Source organism: Atractosteus spatula, chromosome 25 (assembly GCF_055471065.1).
Source record: "Atractosteus spatula isolate fAtrSpa1 chromosome 25, fAtrSpa1.hap1, whole genome shotgun sequence".
NCBI lineage: Eukaryota > Metazoa > Chordata > Actinopteri > Semionotiformes > Lepisosteidae > Atractosteus > Atractosteus spatula.
In genome coordinates this window covers 2204801-2221352 of record NC_142730.1, presented here as the reverse complement: position 1 = coordinate 2221352, position 16552 = coordinate 2204801, and the positions used below count along the sequence as shown (strand labels likewise).

Sequence of the window (16552 nt, the reverse complement as noted above, 5' to 3'; positions counted from 1 at the left end):
GAATATCATGGTAAAACATCAGTTTGCTAGACGCTGATCTGGGGCGCTCCAAACACAGGAGATGACTCGGGACCGTCAGCTCTCTATGGTGCAGCGCAGGTCTGTCGTTTGGGTAATTTGCGCAGACAGCGTCTATGGAAGTCCTGCGCCTGCGCCGTGGCAGACTTTCCGTTCAGCTCCTTAATGGCGGAAACCAGTGTGCCAACGGCTGTGGATGACGTCATCTGCAAAGCCCCTATGCTCCTGCTACAGCGATGTCCCTATTGGTCCCTTCTGCCGGGAACAGGCAGCCAATGAGCGAAGGCGTCACTGAGACGTGCCTGAATACCTCGAAAGGAGAGAGATTCTGAGGAGGTAAGTTGAGCGTGTTTTGGGGTGTTTTTTTTGGGTTTTACATTAAAACAACGTGCGAGAAGTGGGGGTCTGTTACCTCCATCAAGCGGGGTCGGATTTTCAGCGTCGTCGGGGCGGCGGATGTCTGAAGCCGGAGTCCCGGGCGGGGTACCGGAGGCCCTGATACACCATCGAGCTCCTTGCGGCCGAGATAGACTGGTTCCGCCTCGCCTGCTGGGATATCGCCCACCGCCCGAACCGTCTTCGGCACACAGTTCTGGTTATTATTTAATTACAGTTTTTATGAAGTATTCTTATATTGGTGACAGTGTATGTACCGTTCGCACATACCAGTACAACGCCCGTGACTCGCTGTAAGATTAGTACCAGGAGACCTGTTGTTCAGTGCTGTCAGTCCGCGTTTGTGAAGCTTGCGTCCAGCAGGGGGCGCCTCTAGCACGGGTGAGACCCTCAGAGCCCCATCACGATCTGTCCTGTTTCTGCATTACTGGTGGTAAATGTGAAGGAAAGTGTAGTACGCACCGTGCACGGTGAGATTTATTATGGTTATGAAGCTAGCCACATTATAATCTGCCTTAACAATGTGGCTGGGTAGGTTATTCCAGACACCTACCACTCTTTGGGTAAAGACGTGGCTCTTTCCAGTGGGATCTGCTGCCTCTGTCCTACAGCCCGGAGTGCTGGGGTGGAGTAGGGGGGGTGCAGAGAGTCTCTCTGCAGCCAGAGCTGATGGACTCTCCACCTGTCCTGTTTTTCACCTCATACTGTCAGATTCAGGTCATCGAGGCCCAGTCTGCCAAGAGAGAGCTATCACCACCACTACTGTACTGTACTGGAGTGTCCAGTCAGTAACCCCTCTCTCTCTCAGTGCAGTGTTAATGTACTGGAGTGTCCAGTCAGTGTGTGTGTATTAACCCCTCTCTCTCTCAGTGCAGTGTTAATGTACTGGAGTGTCCAGTCAGTGTGTCTGTATTAACCCCTCTCTCTCTCTCAGTGCAGTGTTAATGTACTGGAGTGTCCAGTCAGTGTGTGTGTATTAACCCCTCTCTCTCTCAGTGCAGTGTTAATGTACTGGAGTGTCCAGTCAGTGTGTCTGTATTAACCCCTCTCTCTCAGTGCAGTGTTAATGTACTGGAGTGTCCAGTCAGTGTGTCTGTATGAACCCCTCTCTCTCTCAGTGCAGTGTTAATGTACTGGAGTGTCCAGTCAGTGTGTGTGTATTAACCCCTCTCTCTCTCAGTGCAGTGTTAATGTACTGGAGTGTCCAGTCAGTGTGTCTGTATTAACCCCTCTCTCTCTCAGTGCAGTGTTAATGTACTGGAGTGTCCAGTCAGTGTGTCTGTATTAACCCCTCTCTCTCTCAGTGCAGTGTTAATGTACTGGAGTGTCCAGTCAGTGTGTCTGTATTAACCCCTCTCTCTGTTTCAGTGGGGATGGACAGTGCGGAGAGTGATGGCTCCTCCCTCTACATGTGTTTCCGCTGCTATCAGCTCTACTCCTCCCTCGAGGAGGTGCTGTCCCACCAGCTGACATCACATCCTGATGACAGCGGGGAGGAGGAGGCGGCCAGCGGCGCGGCGCCCCCTGGGATGGTGACTGAGGTATTGCAGGCTGTGGGGGAGGGGAGGAGGAGGGAGAAGCAGCTGCATGACCTCTGACCTCTGACCTCTGACCTCTGCTGTCCCGCTCTCTCTGCCCAGCTGTACCAGTGTCCCTGCGGGCTGCTGGCCGCCACGCTGGACGAGCTGCTCTGGCACCAGCAGCACAGCGCCTGCGGCCAGCCCAGCCAGAACCCGGAGCCGCCCGCCCCCGGCCCGGCCCAGCAGCACAGCCCCGCCCAAGCCCCCCCACCGGATCATCAGGTCCACCCGAGCCTGCAGGCCCAGCCCAGGCGGGACGCAGAGAGGCAGAACCCAGCGTCCCGGAGCCGGGCCCAGCCCAGCGGCGCGAACAGTTCTGGTCCGCTTATCCGGTACCAGTGCGGGGAGTGCAAGGTGCCGCTGGAATCCCTGAGCATGTGGCAGCACCACCGCAAGCAGGGCTGCGGGCCCGGCCCGGGGCAGGGGCAGGAGGGAGAGGGGGGCAGGGGGAGGGCCGACCACACGGTGGCGCTGGTGAGCCGAGACCACTCCTACCTGACTCGCGCCGGGGAGGTGGAGGGGGAGGCAGCGCCCGGCGCTGGCCCGGCCCAGCCCCACGCCGCTCTGGAGCAGAACCAGGGCACCCTCCCCCAGGGCGGCCAGCAGACCCGCGTGTGCCCCGAGCCCGCGGAGCCGGAGGCCCGGCCGGAGTCTCGCAGCGCGGGCGGGCGTCCCGGGCAGAGCTTCCTGTGCGTGGACTGCGGGTCGGGCTTCGGGTCCGAGCCGGCGCTGGCCTCCCACCGCAGAGACCAGCACGGCCTGCAGGGGGCGCTGCACACCTGCGCCGTCTGCGGCCAGACGTTCATGAGCACCACGAAGTTCCTGTACCACCGCAGGGAGCACCGGGCGGGCGGCCGCGGGCCGGCGGGGGGTGCGGGGCAGGGGCAGGGGCAGGGGCAGCGCGAGGGAGAGGAGCAGCCGGGCCGGGCCGCACAGGAGGAAGACCAGGGCCCCCTGCTGGTGATCGAGGGCCAGGCCCTGGGAGGGTCCGGAGGGGTTCTGTACCTGGTGCCCAGCGAGCAGCAGGGCTCCCCGGAGGCGGCGCGGAGAGGTAACTCGCTGACCGCTCGGGCTGTCCTGGTGGCGGGAGAGAGTCGCCGGCCGCATCGCCCCTAAACCGTCGTTCTTCCCCAGCGCCGGTGGAGGAGGCGGGAGAGAGCGCCCTCGCGCCGGAGGAGGCCACGGCGCCGGCGGGGGGCGACGCCGAGAGGAGGCGGGCGCGCCGCCACCCGCCGCGGCTCCTGAGGAGGAAGCGGGCGCCGCCGGGCTCGCCCCGGGGGGACCCGCCGCCCGCCCTGGCCCCGCGGGCCGCCCCCGCGCCGGCGCACGTGTGCCCGCACTGCGGCCGGGGCTTCCGGCGCCGCTGCCACCTGCGCACGCACGTCTTCAGCCACACGGGCGAGCGCCTGTTCCCCTGCGAGACCTGCGGCAAGGCCTTCTCCTGCCAGAGCAACCTGTCGCGCCACCGCCTGACGCACAGCGGCCACAAGCCCTATGGCTGCCAGCGCTGCGGCAAGCGCTTCACGCAGTCCGGCACGCTCAAGCAGCACCGCATCGCCCACGCCATCGCGGACGCGCGCCGCGCGGCGCAGGAGCGCGGCGAGGGCGGGGAGGCGGGGCCGGCGCAGGAGGACTCCCTGCTGCCCTACTCCTGCGCCGACTGCCCGGCAGCCTTCAAGACTCAGACCTGCCTGCTGATACACAGGTAACACTGCCACACCTGTCCACACACACGGGGGGGACACACTCGCACCTGGACTGTCACACCTGTCCACACACACGGGAGAGATGCACTCGCACCTGGACTGTCACACCTGTCAACACGCACGGGAGGGACACACTCACACCTGTCCACACACACGGGAGGGACACACTCGCACCTGGACTGTCACACCTGTCCACACACACGGGAGAGACGCGCTCACACCTGGACTGTCACATCTGTCCACACACACGGGAGGGACACACTCGCACCTGGACTGTCACACCTGTCCACACACACGGGAGAGATGCACTCGCACCTGGACTGTCACACCTGTCCACACGCACGGGAGGGACACACTCACACCTGTCCACACACACGGGAGGGACACACTCGCACCTGGACTGTCACACCTGTCCACACACACGGGAGAGACGCGCTCACACCTGGACTGTCACACCTGTCCACACACACAGGAGAGATGCACTCGCACCTGGACTGTCACACCTGTCCACACACACGGGAGAGATGCACTCGCACCTGGACTGTCACACCTGTCCACACACACAGGAGAGATGCACTCGCACCTGGACTGTCACACCTGTCCACACGCACGGGAGGGACACACTCACACCTGTCCACACACACGGGAGGGACACACTCGCACCTGGACTGTCACACCTGTCCACACACACGGGAGAGACGCGCTCACACCTGGACTGTCACACCTGTCCACACACACGGGAGAGATGCACTCGCACCTGGACTGTCACACCTGTCCACACACACGGGAGAGATGCACTCGCACCTGGACTGTCACACCTGTCCACACGCACGGGAGGGACACACTCGCACCTGGACTGTCACACCTGTCCACACACACAGGAGAGATGCACTCGCGCCTGGAGTGTCACACCTGTCCACACACACGGGAGAGATGCACTCGCACCTGGACTGTCACACCTGTCCACACGCACGGGAGGGACACACTCACACCTGTCCACACACACGGGAGGGACACACTCGCACCTGGACTGTCACACCTGTCCACACACACGGGAGAGACGCGCTCACACCTGGACTGTCACACCTGTCCACACACACGGGAGAGATGCACTCGCACCTGGACTGTCACACCTGTCCACACACACGGGAGAGATGCACTCGCACCTGGACTGTCACACCTGTCCACATGCACGGGAGGGACACACTCGCACCTGGACTGTCACACCTGTCCACACACACAGGAGAGATGCACTCGCGCCTGGACTGTCACACCTGTCCACACACACGGGAGAGATGCACTCGCACCTGGACTGTCACACCTGTCCACACACACGGGAGGGACACACTCGCACCTGGACTGTCACACCTGTCCACACACACGGGAGAGATGCACTCGCACCTGGACTGTCACACCTGTCCACACACACGGGAGGGACACACTCGCACCTGGACTGTCACACCTGTCCACACACACAGGAGAGATGCACTCGCACCTGGAGTGTCACAGGTAACACACACCTGCCCCACCTGACGAGTGTCTCTTGCTGTGTCCCAGGCACTCGCACACTGGCCAGTACCCGTTTCCCTGCCAGCTGTGTGACCAGTCGTTCCTGCGGAGGAAGCACCTGCAGCTGCACATGCTGGCGCACCAGGGTGAGCGGGACGGGGTGGCGCCCGGCGCCCGCGCGCGGCCCAGACGGGCCCGTATTGACCCTCTCTCTCGCTCCTAGACCGGACGCCCCTCTCCTGCCCGCACTGCGACGCCCTGTTCGTCACGCAGTCGTCCCTGGACGGCCACACGGCGCGCTGCCGGCGGGCGCGGGAGGGCAGCGGGGCGGTCAAGGGCCGGGCGGCGGCGGCGCTGAAGTGCCCGTTCTGCAGCCACCGCTGCGCCTCCCAGGAGCGGCTGGAGCTGCACCAGCTGTCGCACGCCGGCCTGCCCTCCCTGCGCTGCCCGCGCCCGCCCTGCCGGCGCCGCTTCGCCACGCAGGGGGCGCTGGAGCACCACCTGCACACCCACGGCCCCGCGCCCCAACGCCCCTTCCACTGCGAGCACTGCGGCAAGGACTTCACCACCGCGTCCTCGCTGAGCGTGCACCTGCGCATCCACACCGGAGAGAGGCCCTACCAGGTGACCCCTCTCTCTCAGTGCAGTGTTAATGTACTGGAGTGTCCAGTCAGTGTGTCTGTATTAACCCCTCTCTCTCTCAGTGCAGTGTTAATGTACTGGAGTGTCCAGTCAGTGTGTCTGTATTAACCCCTCTCTCTCTCAGTGCAGTGTTAATGTACTGGAGTGTCCAGTCAGTGTGTCTGTATTAACCCCTCTCTCTCTCTCAGTGCAGTGTTAATGTACTGGAGTGTCCAGTCAGTGTGTCTGTATTAACCCCTCTCTCTCAGTGCAGTGTTAATGTACTGGAGTGTCCAGTCAGTGTGTCTGTATGAACCCCTCTCTCTCTCAGTGCAGTGTTAATGTACTGGAGTGTCCAGTCAGTGTGTCTGTATTAACCCCTCTCTCTCTCAGTGCAGTGTTAGTGTACTGGAGTGTCCAGTCAGTGTGTCTGTATTAACCCCTCTCTCTCTCAGTGCAGTGTTAATGTACTGGAGTGTCCAGTCAGTGTGTCTGTATTAACCCCTCTCTCTCTCTCAGTGCAGTGTTAATGTACTGGAGTGTCCAGTCAGTGTGTCTGGATTAACCCCTCTCTCTCTCAGTGCAGTGTTCATGTACTGGAGTGTCCAGTCAGTGTGTCTGTATTAACCCCTCTCTCTCAGTGCAGTGTTAATGTACTGGAGTGTCCAGTCAGTGTGTCTGTATTAACCCCTCTCTCTCTCAGTGCAGTGTTAATGTACTGGAGTGTCCAGTCAGTGTGTCTGTATTAACCCCTCTCTCTCTCAGTGCAGTGTTAATGTACTGGAGTGTCCAGTCAGTGTGTCTGTATTAACCCCTCTCTCTCTCAGTGCAGTGTTAATGTACTGGAGTGTCCAGTCAGTGTGTCTGTATTAACCCCTCTCTCTCAGTGCAGTGTTAATGTACTGGAGTGTCCAGTCAGTGTGTCTGTATTAACCCCTCTCTCTCAGTGCAGTGTTAATGTACTGGAGTGTCCAGTCAGTGTGTCTGTATTAACCCCCCTCTCTCTCAGTGCAGTGTTAATGTACTGGAGTGTCCAGTCAGTGTGTCTGTATTAACCCCTCTCTCTCTCAGTGCAGTGTTAATGTACTGGAGTGTCCAGTCAGTGTGTCTGTATTAACCCCTCTCTCTCAGTGCAGTGTTAATGTACTGGAGTGTCCAGTCAGTGTGTCTGTATTAACCCCTCTCTCTCTCAGTGCAGTGTTAATGTACTGGAGTGTCCAGTCAGTGTGTCTGTATTAACCCCTCTCTCTCAGTGCAGTGTTAATGTACTGGAGTGTCCAGTCAGTGTGTCTGTATTAACCCCTCTCTCTCTCAGTGCAGTGTTAATGTACTGGAGTGTCCAGTCAGTGTGTCTGTATTAACCCCTCTCTCTCAGTGCAGTGTTAATGTACTGGAGTGTCCAGTCAGTGTGTCTGTATGAACCCCTCTCTCTCTCAGTGCAGTGTTAATGTACTGGAGTGTCCAGTCAGTGTGTCTGTATTAACCCCTCTCTCTCAGTGCAGTGTTAATGTACTGGAGTGTCCAGTCAGTGTGTCTGTATTAACCCCTCTCTCTCTCAGTGCAGTGTTAATGTACTGGAGTGTCCAGTCAGTGTGTCTGTATTAACCCCTCTCTCTCTCAGTGCAGTGTTAATGTACTGGAGTGTCCAGTCAGTGTGTCTGTATTAACCCCTCTCTCTCTCAGTGCAGTGTTAATGTACTGGAGTGTCCAGTCAGTGTGTCTGTATTAACCCCTCTCTCTCTCAGTGCAGTGTTAATGTACTGGAGTGTCCAGTCAGTGTGTCTGTATTAACCCCTCTCTCTCTCAGTGCAGTGTTAATGTACTGGAGTGTCCAGTCAGTGTGTCTGTATTAACCCCTCTCTCTCTCAGTGCAGTGTTAATGTACTGGAGTGTCCAGTCAGTGTGTCTGTATTAACCCCTCTCTCTCAGTGCAGTGTTAATGTACTGGAGTGTCCAGTCAGTGTGTCTGTATTAACCCCTCTCTCTCTCAGTGCAGTGTTAATGTACTGGAGTGTCCAGTCAGTGTGTCTGTATTAACCCCTCTCTCTCAGTGCAGTGTTAATGTACTGGAGTGTCCAGTCAGTGTGTCTGTATTAACCCCTCTCTCTCTCAGTGCAGTGTTAATGTACTGGAGTGTCCAGTCAGTGTGTCTGTATTAACCCCTCTCTCTCAGTGCAGTGTTAATGTACTGGAGTGTCCAGTCAGTGTGTCTGTATTAACCCCTCTCTCTCTCAGTGCAGTGTTAATGTACTGGAGTGTCCAGTCAGTGTGTCTGTATTAACCCCTCTCTCTCAGTGCAGTGTTAATGTACTGGAGTGTCCAGTCAGTGTGTCTGTATTAACCCCTCTCTCTCTCAGTACAGTGTTAATGTACTGGAGTGTCCAGTCAGTGTGTCTGTATTAACCCCTCTCTCTCTCAGTGCAGTGTTAATGTACTGGAGTGTCCAGTCAGTGTGTCTGTATGAACCCCTCTCTCTCAGTGCAGTGTTAATGTACTGGAGTGTCCAGTCAGTGTGTCTGTATTAACCCCTCTCTCTCTCAGTGCAGTGTTAATGTACTGGAGTGTCCAGTCAGTGTGTCTGTATTAACCCCTCTCTCTCTCAGTGCAGTGTTAATGTACTGGAGTGTCCAGTCAGTGTGTCTGTATTAACCCCTCTCTCTCTCAGTGCAGTGTTAATGTACTGGAGTGTCCAGTCAGTGTGTCTGTATTAACCCCTCTCTCTCTCTCTCTCTCTCTCAGTGCTCTCAGTGTGGGAAGCGCTTCAGACAGATCCCCCACCTGCGAGACCACGAGAGGCTGCACAGCGGGACCCGGCCGTTCGCCTGCTCGCTCTGCGGCAAGTCCTTCGTCCTGGCGGCGCGGCTGGCGGAGCACGCCCGCACGCACAGCGGCGAGAAGCCCTACTCCTGCCCCGTCTGCTCCCGCGCCTTCCGCTCCCTGTCCAACCTGGGCAAGCACCGCAAGACGCACGCCCGCGGCGCGGACACGGGGGGGCCGGGGGGCGGCGCGGCCGCCGAGCGCGGCCCCCGGAGAGCCGCCAGGCCCCGGGCGAGGGAGCCGGCGCCCACGGGTGCTCCCGGCCCGGAGGGAGAGGCGGCCGTGCGCACCATCCTGCTGGTCCAGGCCGCCCCCCCTGCCCTGGAGAGCAGCGGCATGCCCGCAGGGGAGGGGGCGGCCCCCTGTGTCCCGCCTGCTCCGGCCCCCCTGGTCTTCCTCCAGCCCTCCCTGCCGGACAGCTCCTCCGTGGAGGGGCAGGGCGCGGGCCTGCTTCCCATCATGCAGCACAACATCGAGTACGTCATCGAAGAGACTGTGTAGAGGGAGGAGATGCCCAGGGCGAGAGAGAGAGGGAGAGGGAGACGTACACGGAGAGAGGGAGGAGATGCCCAGGGAGAGGGAGAGGGAGAGGGAGACGCACAGGAAGAGGAGATGGGGGATAGCGAGAGGAGACACACAGGAAGAGAGAGGAGACGCACAGGAAGAGGAGATGTGGATTGCGAGAGGAGATGCACAGGAAGAGGAGATGTGGATAGCGAGAGGAGACGCACAGGGAAAAGAGACAGGGAGAGAGACAGGAGAAGCACATGGAGAGAGAGGAAACAAGGAGAGGTAAGGTGAATTTAAGAGAGGAGATAGGGAGAGAGTGGGTGATGGAGAGAGGACACAGGAAGAAAGAGAGGAGACAGGGAGGGAGAGTGAGGAGGAGGGAGGAGATGGGGTGGGGTGATGTGTGAGAGAGAGGGTGACGGGAGTAAACAGGTTGAGGGAGAGGAGCTCATGCTCCAGTGGAAGATTCCTTGGCTCAGTTTACTGGACATGACCATAATCAACAGATTCATTTCCAATTGTATTGTTTGTCTACCAATAAACAGCTCCATGTTTTGGCCAGAGCAGGTGTTCAGTTGCCATTCCTGGAAACATGAACTGAGCGAAATAAATCAGCTCAGATTTTTCCAGTATTCTATGAAAACCAAAAACTGTAAAGGTGTTTGTGATGCAGGTGTGTGAGTATTGTGTTGATGTACAGGTGTGTGTTTTCAGGTGTGAGCACCTGTGCTTGTGAGTAGAGACTAAAAAACTGTGAACATGCACAGTGTACCTGTCCACCTGTTTTAGAGGGTGAGTGTGTGAGAGGGTGAGTGTGTCTGCAGACTGGGGCTCAGCGTGTGAGAGGGTGAGTGTGTCTGCAGCCTGGAGCTCAGCGTGTGAGAGGGTGAACATGTCTCCAGACTGGAGCTCAGCGTGTGAGAGGGTGAACGTGTCTCCAGACTGGAGCTCAGCGTGTGAGAGGGTGAACGTGTCTGCAGACAGGGGCTCAGCATGTGAGAGGGTGAACGTGTCTGCAGACAGGGGCTCAGCGTGTGAGAGGGTGAATGTGTCTGCAGACAGGGGCTCAGCGTGTGAGAGGGTGAACATGTTTGTAGACACTGCACTCAGTAGAGCAGAGCTGTGATGTTTAATATCTGCCAGGGGTCGCACAGTCAAGGCAGGGGGACTTAATCTCTGTAGTGATGAACGGAGGGGAAGACAGCTGACTGACTCTGTCAAAGTCACCGCAGAGGACACGGAGCCACCTGCGGAGCCCAGCAGGAAGTGTGCTCAGTCCCGCGCACAGGAAGCGGCTCTGTGCGCGGCGAGCGAGCGTGTCCGGCCCGCTCCCTGGGAGACTCGGGGATCGGCAGGTTCAGCTGAGCGAGCGAGCGAGGGGGCTCTCCTGGAGTGCCAGTGCTGTTGACACGCAGGCTTAGTGCCACGTTAGCCAGGCTCGGGGGGGGGGGGTGGTGCAGAGGCTGCTCGGGGGAGGGGAGAGAGGGACCGGTCCTTTATCACCGCTGTCCTCGCCGGAGGGCAGAGAGGGGGAGGGGGCGGCCGGGAGGCTGGGTTTGGGTCTGCTCCTGTGAGCTGATGCTGTGCCCTCCTCCCTCTCCTCCACTGGCCCTCTGCTTGTTCTCCAGCGCTCTCTCCTGCCCCCTCCTCCTCTCTCCCTGTAGTTGCTCTTCTCCATCCCTCTCTCTCTCGCTCATTGATAGTGCCGGTGTGTGCGACTGGAATACTGAGTGCCTCATCATTATTCCACAAGCAGAGCTCAGCACTGGGGGAGAATGTCAATTCTCTCTCTCTCTTTCTCAGTGCCTTTACACCCCTCTCCCCGTCATGAACACAGACCACACACAGGGAGCCTCTGAACAAGCACCAGACAAAGGCAGGAGGATGGGTCTGTGGGGGTGGGCGTACGTCCACTGCGAGGAAGATCAATAAAATTGGTCCAACAAAATCCTGTTTTTTTTAATGAAGGTCATCGATAACGGCCTCGCTGATTAAAACTGTCAGGACAGATACGCGTGAGACCCAGAGGTGTGTTGGCGTGGACAGATCTGTATGCTCTGCTTGTGTGTGTGTGTGTGTGTGTGTGTGTGTGCGTGTGTGCGTTCGCGCATCTGAGTGTGTGTGCGCATGTGAGTGTGTGTGCATGCGCGCCTGTGTGTGAGCGTGCGCATGTGAGTGTGTGTGTGTGCACGCGCAGGTGCGTGCGTGTGCTTTTCCAGCCTGTCGCTGGTCCTCCATGTTTCTGCGTGTTGTTCCCTGATGGAGGGAGAGTGAGATTATTTTGGGGGTTGTGAAGAGCTCCAGTTCACAGAGTGCGTAAGAACTGAGCGAGAGAGGCAGCTTGTGTGCCTGAGAGGGGGGTCAGGGGGCAGTACAGCACCATAGAAACAGAGAACCCAGCCCGTTCACAGAGGGTGTACACTGAAGAGCAGTGCTGAGGACTGAGCCTGACATCAGGGTAGATAGACGAGTCAAGAGCAGTGCTGAGGACTGAGCCCGATATCAGGGTAGATAGACGAGTCAAGAGCAGTGCTGAGGACTGAGCCTGACATCCAGGTAGATAGACGAGTCAAGAGCGGTGCTGAAGACTGAGCCTGACATTAGGGTAGATAGACGAGTCAAGAGCAGTGCTGGGGACTGAGCCTGACATCCGGGTAGATAGACGAGTCAAGAGCAGTGCTGAGGACTGAGCCTGACATTAGGGTAGATAGACGAGTCAAGAGCAGTGCTTAGGACTGAGCCTGACATTAGGGTAGATAGACGAGTCAAGAGCAGTGCTGAGGACTGAGCCTGACATCAGGGTAGATAGACGAGTCAAGAGCAGTGCTGAGGACTGAGCCTGACATTAGGGTAGATAGACGAGTCAAGAGCAGTGCTGAGGACTGAGCCTGACATCAGGGTAGATAGACGAGTCAAGAGCGGTGCTGAGGACTGAGCCCGATATCAGGGTAGATAGACGAGTCAAGAGCGGTGCTGAGGACTGAGCCTGACATCCGGGTAGATAGACGAGTCAAGAGTGGTGCTGAGGACAGAGCGTGACATCAGGGTAGATAGACGAGTCAAGAACAGTGCTGAGGACTGAGCCTGACATCAGAGTAGATAGATGAACGAAGTTGTGCAAAGAGACATCAGAGAGCTCTGGACAGATATAGTCACATGCATAGAGTCAGACAGTGAGATAGACACAGAGAGACAGCCAGATACATAAACAAACATCTATTTTTGCCTTTCAGTTTATGTTGGAGTGTGAATCAGTATGAATCTGTGTGTCAGTGATGTGTGTCAGTATGAATCTGTGTATCATTGGATATGTCAGTGATTTTGTCAGTGTGAGTGTGAAAAGTACATGAAATGGTTAGTTTGTATATGAATGTGTGTGTGAAAGTATGTCTGTGTGAAAGGGTTAGTGTGTGTATGAAAGGTTTGTGTGTGAAAGAGTGGGTGTGTGAAGGGTTTGTGTGAAAGTGTGTGTGTGAAAGGATGTGTGTGATTGAAGGGGTTTTTGTGTGTGTGAAGGGGTTAGTGTGTGTGTGAAAGTGTGTGGGATTTGTGTGTGTGTGAAGAGGTTAGTGTGAAAGAGTTTGTGTGTGAAAGGGTTAGTGTGTGTGTGAAGGGGTTAGTGTGAAAGAGTTAGTGTGTGTGAAGGGGTAAGTGTGTGTGTGAAAGGTTTAGTGTGTGTGTGAAGGGGTAAGTGTGTGTGTGAAAGGTTTAGTGTGTGTGTGAAGGGGTTAGTGTGAAAGAGTGTGTGTGTGAAGGGGTTAATGTGTGTAAAGGGGTTAATGTGTGTGTGAAGAGGTTAGTGTGAAAGGGTTAGTGTGTGTGTGAAGGGGTTAATGTGTGTGTGAAAGGGTTTTTGTGTGTGTGTGAATGTGTGTGAAGGGGTACGTGTGTGTGTGAAAGGGTTTGTGTGTGTGTGTGAAAGTGTGTGTGTGAAGGGGTATGTGTGTGTGTGAAAGTGTGTGTGAAGGGGTTAGTGTGTGTGAAAGGGTTTGTGTGTGTGTGTGAAGGGGTAAGTGTGTGTGTGAAGGGGTTAGTGTGTGTGTGAAAGGGTTTGTGTGTGTGTGTGAAGGGATAAGTGTGTGTGTGAAGGGGTTAGTGTGTGTGTGAAAGGGTTTGTGTGTGTGTGAAGGGGTAAGGGTGTGTGTGAAAGTGTGTGTGTGAAGGGGTACGTGTGTGTGTGAAAGTGTGTGTGTGAAGGGGTTAGTGTGTGTGTGAAAGGGTTTGTGTGTGTGTGAAGGGGTAAGGGTGTGTGTGAAAGTGTGTGTGTGAAGGGGTACGTGTGTGTGAAAGTGTGTGTGTGAAGGGGTAAGGGTGTGTGTGTGTGAAGGGGTACATGTGTGTGTGGAAGTGTGTGTGTGAAGGGGTACGTGTGTGTGTGAAAGGGTAAATGGCAGGTTGTCTGAGCGCAGTGGCTCTTGCTGTGTGTGTGGGGGTGATTTCTGTCTTTGAGAGGAGCGGGGGGGAGGGGGCGGTGTGATTGGTGAGCGCAGAGAGGTGAGCAGAGAGGGATGGCTGTGTGGCTGTAGCGAGCGCTGCGCTGCGCGGCTCTGGAGTCACAGACCCCGTCTCACTGCCGGGGAGCAGCTGGGGCTCAGGCTGTGTGTTCCTGTCGCTCTCTCCTGGCAGCGCCGACGCCGGAGCCGCCCGGGGCCGGCCGCAGTCCTCGCCAGCGCTCGGCCGCCCTGCCATCTTCCTGAGGATTTTATTCGCCTGCGTCGGCGGCAGAGGGGGGCGCGCGCGCGCGTGTGCGTCTGGCAGCGCGTCGGGAGGGTCCGCTGCCGAGCAGCTGCGTGTTCTGGACAAACTGCTCCTCCGCGGAGGGGCCGGAGGAGAGGGCCGGGACAATAGAGGGAGAGAGAGGAGCTGGCTGGGAGGCGCAGGGGCGCTCCGGCGGACTCCCGAGGAAGGAGCTGCGCTGCTGCGGATGGGTGAGTTCTCCCCGCCACCTGCTCGCCTTTGTTCCCACCGCCGCTGGTGCGGAGCTGCGGGCGGCCGGCCGGCGGCTCTCGTGTGGCGTGTCCTGTGTGGCGTGTGGCGTGTCCTGTGTGGCGTGGGCTGTGCCCCTCTCCTCTCCCCTGTGCCGGGGCGTCCCCCCTGTCCCCCCTGTCCCCCGTCCCCGCTGCTCGCGAACGACTCTGGCTCGGCGGCCCCGCTCCCCCCTCCCCCACCCTCTCCCTCTGCCTCTCCCGCCTCGGCCTCCATCCCCGCGCGCCGCTGGGAGCTGCGGACAGAGGGGGACCGTGCCTCTGGAACCCTGGCCCGGGGTCTCTGGGCTGCTCAGGTGCTCAAGAGCAAACGGAGGGGAGCCTCTGAGACAGTGGGCCTGTCTGAGAGAGAGAGTGTGAGTGTGTGTGTGTGTGTGTGTGTCAGTGCCACCTGTCCTGCACACTGGAGCTGGGGTGTAGGGGACACAGGGTGACCCCAGATGTGCACACTGGCGCTGGGGTGTACCGGACACAGGGTGACCCCAAATCTGCACACTGGAGCTGGGGTGTGCAGGACACAGGGTGACCCCAGATCTGCACTGACACTGGGGTGTACGGGACACGGGGTGACCCCAGATCTGCACTGGCGCTGGGGTGTACGGGACACGGGGTGACCCCAGATCTGCACTGGCACTGGGGTGCCCCTGGCACAGGCTGAGAGGGAAGAGGACGTGATGGCAAATCAGTGATTTCTCAGCACAGACAGAGGCTCTGTCCCTGCAGGAGTGAGTCAGAGAGGAGGGGGTGCAGGAGTGAGGCAGACAGGAGTGAGTCAGAGAGGAGGGGGTGCAGGAGTGAGGCAGACAGGAGTGAGGCAGAGAGGAGGGGGTGGAGGAGTGAGGCAGACAGGAGTGAGGCAGAGAGGAGGGGGTGCAGGAGTGAGGCAGACAGGAGTGAGGCAGAGAGGAGGGGGTGCAGGAGTGAGGCAGACAGGAGTGAGGGAGAGAGGAGGGGGTGCAGGAGTGAGGCAGAGAGGAGAGGGTGCAGGAGTGAGGCAGACAGGAGTGAGGCACAGAGGAGGGGGTGCAGGAGTGAGGCAGACAGGAGTGAGGCACAGAGGAGGGGGTACAGGAGTGAGGCAGAGAAGAGGGGGTGCAGGAGTGAGGCAGACAGGAGTGAGTCAGAGAGGAGGGGGTGCAGGAGTGAGGCAGACAGGAGTGAGGCACAGAGGAGGGGGTACAGGAGTGAGGCAGAGAAGAGGGGGTGCAGGAGTGAGGCAGACAGGAGTGAGTCAGAGAGGAGGGGGTGCAGAAGTGAGGCAGACAGGAGTGAGGCAGAGAGGAGGGGGTGCAGGAGTGAGGCAGAGAGGAGGGGGTGCAGGAGTGAGGCAGACAGGAGTGAGGCAGAGAGGAGGGGGTGCAGGAGTGAGGCAGACAGGAGTGAGGCACAGAGGAGGGGGTGCAGGAGTGAGGAAGAGAGGAGGGGGTGCAGGAGTGAGGAAGAGAGGAGGGGGTGCAGGAGTGACACAGCTGAGCTGTTGTGATATTCCTGTCTTTCACAATCCCGTCTTCTCTCCCTGTTTTCTGTTTTCCCGGGATCGCTGCAGGCAGCCGCACTCCCCCACTGGACACACAGCTGCCACTCGGATTAGTCTTCCTGGGGGATTCATGCTTTCCGAAATGGGCTGCAATGTTCCCTGGAACATCGGGATAAAAACACAGCCAGGCAGACTCCCCGGACTTCCCAAATCATTCTCTCTGCCTGCTGTCCCAGAGTGGGCTGGGATTCCCAGCAGCCCCCGGGGTTCCCAAATCCTCTATTGCGGATTTTTCCAAACTGGATAAAAAAAATAAAAAAAAAAACATCTACAGCCTGTGGACCTTCTGCTGGGGAATAAACGATCATTCATTTTTGTCCATGTGGACACCTCCAGAGCCTCAGAGAAACCTGGAAATGGGATTTTGGAAAACCTGCGGATTTCTGTTGCGGATTTATTTGCAGGAGTGGTCTATCCCAGTTTTTCAGCGGGTTTGACTTGGGGATTGTCTCACATCACCTCCTTTCCTCTGTGTGTGGATTGGTCCTGTCCTCCTTCCCCTGGGGTTGTCCCCTCCGAGTCCAGCTGAGATCTTTTGGGATCGGTCTCGGCCAAGGAAGCCAGAGCTGTGGTTCTTCCCGCCAAGTCTCCCGGGACCAGCAGGGGGCGCCCCAGAGCAGCCGGAGGTGGTTGCTGGCCAGGGGCCTGTGAGCCTGCGGTTTCCGCGGCGACGCCCGGGGGTGACTGGGGGCGCGGACAGGCAGAAGGGGGTCTTCGTGCCCGGCGGTAGCAGCGGGGAGGGGGGCGGCGGCTCAGGGGAGGCAGAGCCAGGGAGGGGGGAGGGGGGGGGGGATGGGAGCCGCGGGAGGCTGGGGTTCGGCAGAGAGGCGGGGGGACCCCGAACCCGAGCCGCGGGCCCTGGGCCGGCGCCGG

The 16552-nt window shown here is 58.2% G+C and overlaps 2 protein-coding genes across 3 annotated transcripts; both read left to right on the top strand.

Moving 5' to 3' along the window:
- The first annotated feature begins 303 nt into the window (after positions 1–303).
- Positions 304–10553, top strand: znf574 (zinc finger protein 574). 2 transcript variants are annotated; one of them, XM_088905380.1, is made up of 7 exons: positions 304–354; positions 1783–1955; positions 2055–3045; positions 3129–3699; positions 5258–5355; positions 5433–5833; positions 8570–10553. In XM_088905380.1, the coding sequence occupies exons 2-7, from the start codon at positions 1788–1790 to the stop codon at positions 9146–9148; spliced, it is 2808 nt and encodes a 935-aa protein (XP_088761506.1). In that variant the 5' UTR covers positions 304–354; positions 1783–1787; the 3' UTR covers positions 9149–10553. The 2 variants fall into 2 exon arrangements, with proteins under 2 accessions (XP_088761506.1, XP_088761505.1); XM_088905379.1 differs by lacking the exon at positions 5258–5355.
- Positions 10554–10984: 431 nt separating this feature from the next.
- On the top strand, positions 10985–15927 carry LOC148815027 (uncharacterized). The gene is made up of 3 exons (XM_088905806.1): positions 10985–11045; positions 13660–14085; positions 15689–15927. The coding sequence occupies exons 1-3, from the start codon at positions 10985–10987 to the stop codon at positions 15793–15795; spliced, it is 594 nt and encodes a 197-aa protein (XP_088761932.1). The 3' UTR covers positions 15796–15927.
- Positions 15928–16552: the final 625 nt, after the last annotated feature.

Coding starts and splice junctions, on each gene's coding strand:
- znf574 (XM_088905379.1), top strand. CDS start 1,788: ATGGACAGTGCGGAGAGTGATGGCTCCTCCCTCTACATGTGTTTCCGC. Junction 1,956..2,054: donor CCCCTGGGATGGTGACTGAG/GTATTGCAGGCT, acceptor CTCTCTGCCCAG/CTGTACCAGTGTCCCTGCGG. Junction 5,834..8,569: donor CCGGAGAGAGGCCCTACCAG/GTGACCCCTCTC, acceptor TCTCTCTCTCAG/TGCTCTCAGTGTGGGAAGCG.
- LOC148815027 (XM_088905806.1), top strand. CDS start 10,985: ATGAACACAGACCACACACAGGGAGCCTCTGAACAAGCACCAGACAAA. Junction 11,046..13,659: donor AGACAAAGGCAGGAGGATGG/GTCTGTGGGGGT, acceptor AGAGGTGAGCAG/AGAGGGATGGCTGTGTGGCT. Junction 14,086..15,688: donor AGCTGCGCTGCTGCGGATGG/GTGAGTTCTCCC, acceptor GGATCGCTGCAG/GCAGCCGCACTCCCCCACTG.